This window comes from Seriola lalandi, unplaced genomic scaffold (genome assembly GCF_002814215.2).
Source record: "Seriola lalandi dorsalis isolate HSWRI2012SDOR001 ecotype SW California unplaced genomic scaffold, Sedor1 jcf7180002054671, whole genome shotgun sequence".
Taxonomy (NCBI): domain Eukaryota; kingdom Metazoa; phylum Chordata; class Actinopteri; order Carangiformes; family Carangidae; genus Seriola; species Seriola lalandi.
This window is the reverse complement of record NW_019525224.1, coordinates 1,342,432-1,348,940: the sequence shown is the minus strand read 5'-3', so window position 1 is coordinate 1,348,940 and position 6,509 is coordinate 1,342,432. Positions and strand designations below refer to the sequence as shown.

The 6,509-nt window shown below is 39.1% G+C and overlaps 1 protein-coding gene across 1 annotated transcript in view; it reads right to left on the bottom strand.

Moving 5' to 3' along the window:
* Nucleotides 1-11: 11 nt before the first annotated feature.
* e2f4 (E2F transcription factor 4) overlaps nucleotides 12-6,509 on the bottom strand; it is a 9,112-nt gene continuing 2,614 nt past the window's right edge. Inside the window, exons 3-11 of the mRNA XM_087177982.1 lie at nucleotides 5,495-5,655; nucleotides 4,163-4,207; nucleotides 4,008-4,072; nucleotides 3,726-3,914; nucleotides 3,325-3,412; nucleotides 3,024-3,170; nucleotides 2,532-2,579; nucleotides 2,350-2,394; nucleotides 12-2,162 (exon numbers count right to left, since the gene is read on the bottom strand). Of these exons, the coding sequence (XP_087034108.1) occupies nucleotides 2,047-2,162; nucleotides 2,350-2,394; nucleotides 2,532-2,579; nucleotides 3,024-3,170; nucleotides 3,325-3,412; nucleotides 3,726-3,914; nucleotides 4,008-4,072; nucleotides 4,163-4,207; nucleotides 5,495-5,655 (904 nt within the window). The 3' untranslated portion in view covers nucleotides 12-2,046. The remainder of the gene's footprint in view (nucleotides 2,163-2,349; nucleotides 2,395-2,531; nucleotides 2,580-3,023; nucleotides 3,171-3,324; nucleotides 3,413-3,725; nucleotides 3,915-4,007; nucleotides 4,073-4,162; nucleotides 4,208-5,494; nucleotides 5,656-6,509) is intronic.

Here is a 6,509-nt window from a genome sequence, read left to right as displayed (position 1 = left end):
GACAATACACAAAGAATACCAAAGTGTTTATTTTTGTATCATTTGATGCAACTACAGCCTAACAATAGTGAGCCTTGTTAAAAGCGGTCTGAAGGATTGAGTCTCACACACCAGCAGACAAGACATGATCCATTCAACCCAGGACTCTTGAACTCCCTGGCTGCTCACAAACACTGTCCAAACACAACGACTGGCTACTGATCAAGACATGAATGAGTAGCAACTAATCTGTCCACAGTGATGTAAAGTGCAATGATGAGATAGGATACTTTTATAAAGCAGAAGGTTTTTTGAATAAATCCCTTAAAGTTTAAGTGTAGCCCAAAATTAGTAGCAACGGTCATGTAATAATATATCTAGCAGGTATAAAAAATAAATGCTATTCTATACAAGCGGTAGAGAAGGATATACACAGTACATACTTTACATACATACATGTCATCCTGGGCAAACCAGGATATTATTACACAAAAAGTGATTTTACAGAAGAAAGCACCGTAGAAAGATGAATATCGGTATTGTACAGTCTGACGAGTAACAAATCATCCCGAATTGCTACTCATCTGTCCCCTGCACAGAGAGAATAATTAGAGTTGAAAAATCAAATTTAGAGTGATGAGCGTGAACAGAAAGTAAAACGCAAAAAAGTAAAAACTATCGAATAGGGATCTGTGCCAAATATACAAAAAAAAAAAAATAGCCAAAACAGGATCACACTTCATGACATGGTGACTATATTCACTGCATCAGTAAAAATACATCAGAAATACATACATGTCCTTTTACATACAAATGAACTGAGTACAATGGTATTCATATACATACATTATAATTGAAAGACATTCGCCACAAAACTCATTTCAGAAAGGGGGGAAAAGGCTACTCCTCTGACATACACCAGTTAAATTACATATAAATCAGAGCCAATAAAAATCTGTAAGGTCCAATTGTAGTAGTCCAGAGGCAAAATGAAACTGAAAGCGTGCCCGTTTTCTTTTTTTAAACAATTGAACCTCTCAGTGTAGACGTGCCAATGTTGAACCAGTTAAAGAACAAGGTATTCGTAATGTAGAGTTTACAAGTGACATTTTTATTTTTCATTTTAACAAGCACCTTGTTGACCTAAAAAGGTGTTAATGTAAAAATAGTTGTAGTCTAAAACTTCCCCCCCAGTCCTGCACTTTTTTGGTCCTTGGCTCATTACATCAAAGTTTATTGGCCTCAACAGCTTAGTATTAAAATGTTCTTTCTCTAACTGGAACCCAACAGCACTTCAGCACTGAAAGGTTTAATCAAGTCCCATTATTCAAAACAAAACAATTCTTAAATAGAGTATTGATCATTTGAGTATGGTACCTTTCTTTTTTGGCAAACTACTGCTCTGCCACAAATGTAGTTCATAATAATACAATAGTTTTGTGTGCTGGTAATACAAAATATATATTCTCTATGTACATGAGGACAGTGCATATTTTAACCAGCTGTGTTTGGACTCATTCAGCCAATGCGTGAGCAGCTGCCAGGTGATAAAGGCTGTGCTCCTTTAGTCTGCTATGACTCTTGACCTGATAATTCTCTCTTTTTTTCCTGGAGATATCTGACTCAAGTTAAGAGAGCATTCAATACAAAAAACAAGCAGGCACACGGACTCACAAGCACACTCATGTAAAGTATGCTTACACACATTCGCTCTTGAGAACACGGGAAAGCTGATACACAAACATGACGCTTTATAATACACAAAAATCCAAAAATATAATTATTTGTCTTTTGTTTTGACTCAGTTTCCTTGGAAAAGCAGTAAATAAAACGTTTTGTTCTCGCCTGTATTTCTTCATAAATTTGTACATCGAGCTACTGTCTGACTGAGCTCAGCTTGAGCTCACTGTGTCAGTGCAGAGGTGTCTTTGAATGCTCATCAGATCATATGGGCTTTCCTGCACCTCTTCTCACCTTCACCGTCAGTGAGGGGGAAAACTTGGAGAAAATGAAGGTAGATTAGCATGTAAGGGAAATGCTTTCCCACTCTGACAACAGTCTCCAGGGTCAGAGATTGAGAATAGGGACATCAAAGAGGTCACACAGGCCTTCTGTCTCATCCAGGTTGTATATGTAGTCGTGGTCGCTGGGTGGAGGGGACAGCCGGAGGAGAGGCGAGAACACTGGAAATGGAACAACCAGAGAAATAGATGAGACATGCAGGATGCGTAAGACGAGGCCATGTGTTGAAATGTACAATGGAATCCAAAAGTTACGTTTATTCAATAGCCTCTTTGTTACACAAATTACACATCATCAAATCCTCACGGTCATCTGCTTCTCCATTCGTGTGTCTGTGAGCAAACATACCTTCTGATGACATCAAGTCTTCCAACAAATCTCCACTCATGATCTCTGTCAGAGAGAGAATAGAACTGAGTGACCCTTTGTAAAGCCTTCAATTTGCACGACACTGAGAAGGTGTGACGTTGGTAACTGCAATCACTGGAGGAGAAAATATCAAATTTCTGAAAAACTAAAGAAATGTTTACCTCTTGTTGGATCAAACATATCAGAGAGCTCTTTGGGAAAGTCCAACACTAGAGGGAAACCAAAACAAACTTTTCAGTAAGATACACAAGTGTATGACATGAAGAGTGTCAAAATCTTGCGTGGAATGTAGACGGATGAATAAAAATTGGTTAGTATGATTAAATCAATTTCCCACCCCCCCTCTGCAGTGGCTCAGTCCCAAGTTGAACAACCACTAAATTAATTCAAATTTATTACTAAATTTATCCATGTGTGAGATTTGATCCTAATGACATGTAAAACTAAACTTTGGAAACAAACGTCAAAGAGAGACTTTGAATGCAAAAGTAAACATCATAATCATTATAATTCTTAGTGTGAGGTTGTCTTCTCTAAAAAGGTGCATGTTATGTTATGTTATGTTATGTTATGTTATGTTATGTTATGTTATGTTATGTTATGTTATGTTATGTTATGAGAGGTTCAAAAGTTCAGCAACATGCAAAACTCACATTCAGAGGGATCCGACTTAATTGGTTCAAATACTGCAGAGGCAGAAGAGGATGCAGATCCGTCCAGCGAGGCAGAGGACTGAAGCTGCTGAGTGACTGCAGAAGGTGTATCTGTCGTTGGGGTGAGCGCCGTGGTGGTCGTCACTTCTAAAATAAAACAAACACGAGACAACATGCTGTAAATCACTATGTTAACGGTAGCCCTTGGTAGCAAATTGTTCAGTCTAAAATACAACAATAAAAATCAAAATGACATGATGTTATATGAAAGAGGGAATCGTTTAGACAATAAGAAGGAAACCTGTCACTGAGACTGTCTGGTTGGCTGCTGTTGCAGATGTTGTGGCAGGAGCCGGTTTTGCAGAAGTGGCAGGAGCTGCTTTGGTGACCTGCCAGGTGGAAAGATGAAGGAAAGTCACAACATGGCATGATGAAGAAAGATGGATTTGTATAATGAAAACAAGTTTTGAATCATTTTTCCATGGTGAGTTAGCTTGTACGAACACTATTTCAAACACAACTGTCATGTCATGAGACAAACTGTGAAAAATGTTGCCACCTTGGGATCAATGTCTTCTACTAATCCTCTTTTATTGTCTCATTAAAGAAGGACGTCTTGAGAGTGAACCTCCGGTCAACAGTAAACCGATAAATACATAAAAAATAGTACTATTTGCATAGTGATTGCTAATGTGTGTTGACCTGGGAGGCAGCAGTGGCCGGCTGGGAGGTAGGAGTTGGTGCTGGGAGGTTCTGAAGGACGTCATCTGGAGGAGGGACGGGCAAAACAACAGGAGAGGCACTGGACGGGTCCTTATTGACCAGCAAAACCTCTATAGGACCAGATGAACTCTTGAGACGGATCTGGTATTTCCTTTGCCCGTTAAGGACCTGGATGCACACACAAACACCCAGTCTGAGGCACGAGACAGAACAAAAGTAGGTGGACCTGACCCCCACACACACTATGCACACACAACTTACAGATTCTGGTATGGGCACCTCTAGTTGTGTGCCGATGGGAGCACGAATTGCTAGGAGTGTGTCACCTGCAAAAAAGAGGTAATGAGTCATGACAAGTGTTGACAAATGTGACAGAAAATGAAAACAGTGAGTGCAGAGCATAGAGGAAAGAATACCTTTGAAAGCCCCACAGAGGTCTTCATGTTTTATATATGCCATAGTATAAATGTGTTAAGGGTCCATACAATAACAAGGTTTGTCACTAAAGTAAGAAAATATGTCAGCAATACAGCTTTGCACATTTGCACTACTTATGACTGGAAGACTGTTGGTTAACCAAAGACACGATTTACTGACTACCTACATTAATCAGTTGGGTACTCCAGCATTTCAATAAAGTACTTCAGTAAAGTTGGAGGTCCTACAGTTCCAACACTGAAACTACAACACAAACTACGCTCCCCCTGCCTGTTAAATAATCTCATCTGTCAAACTTCACACCCTCTGTTTGAAAAGAAAGGTGGGCTATTTTTTCAGACTTTAGAAATCTCAATCCAGAAGCAGAGAAGTCAATATACAGGATAGGTAATACTCACTCTCTAATATTCTCCTACTTTTATGTGTAAAAATCAGTGGAGTGCCCCTTTAAATTACCAGGACAGAGAGACTCAATATGAGCTTAGTGGCTGACAGAGCTGGCAGAATTTGTGGTGATGTATGCCCAGGACAGTCCACTATGAGATGCCAGATGGTGTTGAGATTGGATATGTTTCACTGTTTTGTCATGGTTTACTTTGTCCTTGTGTCACTGCATGCCACACGCACATATCTAAATACTGACCATGAGTGGTTTGTACAAAGTACAGAACATAGTATAGAGTATATCTAAGTAATCTAAGTAATTCATAATGGCATGTTTGCAAATGGTTGCAAAATGTTTTCACGCAGTTTGTCACTGTTGTCCTTGTTCCTCAGGAGCATTTTATCCCCATGATATAATTGGCAGTCTGTCCTATACAGGAAAACCCCTGGCTTTACATCAGTACCTACGGATTTCGATAGTCAGCAATCTGGCACTGCTCTAATGAGCCTGTAAATTCACTAAATATTTTCCATCAACAGGTGAAAGTTACAGTACTACAATTGCCAGTAGACCTTTATTACAGCTGGCACAGCTCTACTGAAATAACAGAATACATAAAAAAAAATTATCACAGGACATTAAAGTAAAAGGTAAAAAAATCAGTTGACTAGTCAAAACACAAAGTACAAGTAAAATGTCCTCTGCGGCTCTGGAGGAAAAAATTACCCTTGTGATGGCACAAAGGGTTTTTAAGGCTGGGTATGAAGAAACACAAATGAGGAACAACTCTTCTCAGGAACAATCATTACTTGTAATTTGGAATGCAATATAATAAATCAATTACTGATTAGACTGTAAGGTTAAATAAGTACTGTCCTGATAAACTACAACAGACATATAAACACGCTATGCAGTGAAGGATATGGGCTGTTGTTGGAGTCATCTGTGACATTCTTGATGCTCTGTTGGACCCAGACTCTCTGCTGGTCCAGCTCGTGTTCCCTGAGAGCCAGATCATCGAGCTCTGCCTTTAGATCAATCAGCTTATCAGCTATCTCCCTGGTATTACAACCTGGACCTACACCCCTGAAATACAAAGACAAATACATGGTTATGTACAGACAGCATGTGTGAAAAGACTGTTTCACACACTGATGAGCACACATGCTGTTTTTCATTGACACGCTGTTTTATTATTGATACAACTAAGCAGATTCATTCTCATTCACTTTCTCTTGGCTACTGATCCATCTGCCTTGTATCTTGGCCACAACAGATACAGCTGCACTAACAGAAGACTTTTTTTCTGACAAATATGCCAATAACTACAGCTTGTGATAGACATAATGTTTGTTTTAAGGTTATATTTATGAATTATGTTTCCACAACCTCTACAACAATATTTTGAGAACATTTGCCCTCATTGTCATTTTCCAATTTAAAACCAAAGTGTTGTGGTAAAGAGTCAAAACCAAAAAATGTCACTGTACTAATACTTGACTGACCGCACTTCATCATGCCAAACACTGAGCTACTTTAACATTTTCATGTACACTTCCTACTCTCATATCTACAGCTCTCAACGAGGTTAAAGTAGCATACCTGCAGTGGAGAGACTCTTTTCTAATTGTCTGAGTCATTTTGTGTATCTAAAAAAGCACATGTAATGCAGACTGAGATTCTTGTTTGTTTCATACGATTCAAACTCTTCTGGTGAGTAGTCATTTCTCTATGACACATATATAGTCACAGAGTCATGAGCGTGTTTGTCACACAGATCAAGACACAAGCAGACATAAGCACACACAAGAATAACGTGACATCAATTGGTGCTGTGATCCGCAGAAGAATCAGCCAGTCAGAATAAGCCATCTCCCGATAGTTGTAATATATACATACAACATGAAAAAGTGGAAGGTTTGTGTGTGTGTGGGGGGGGG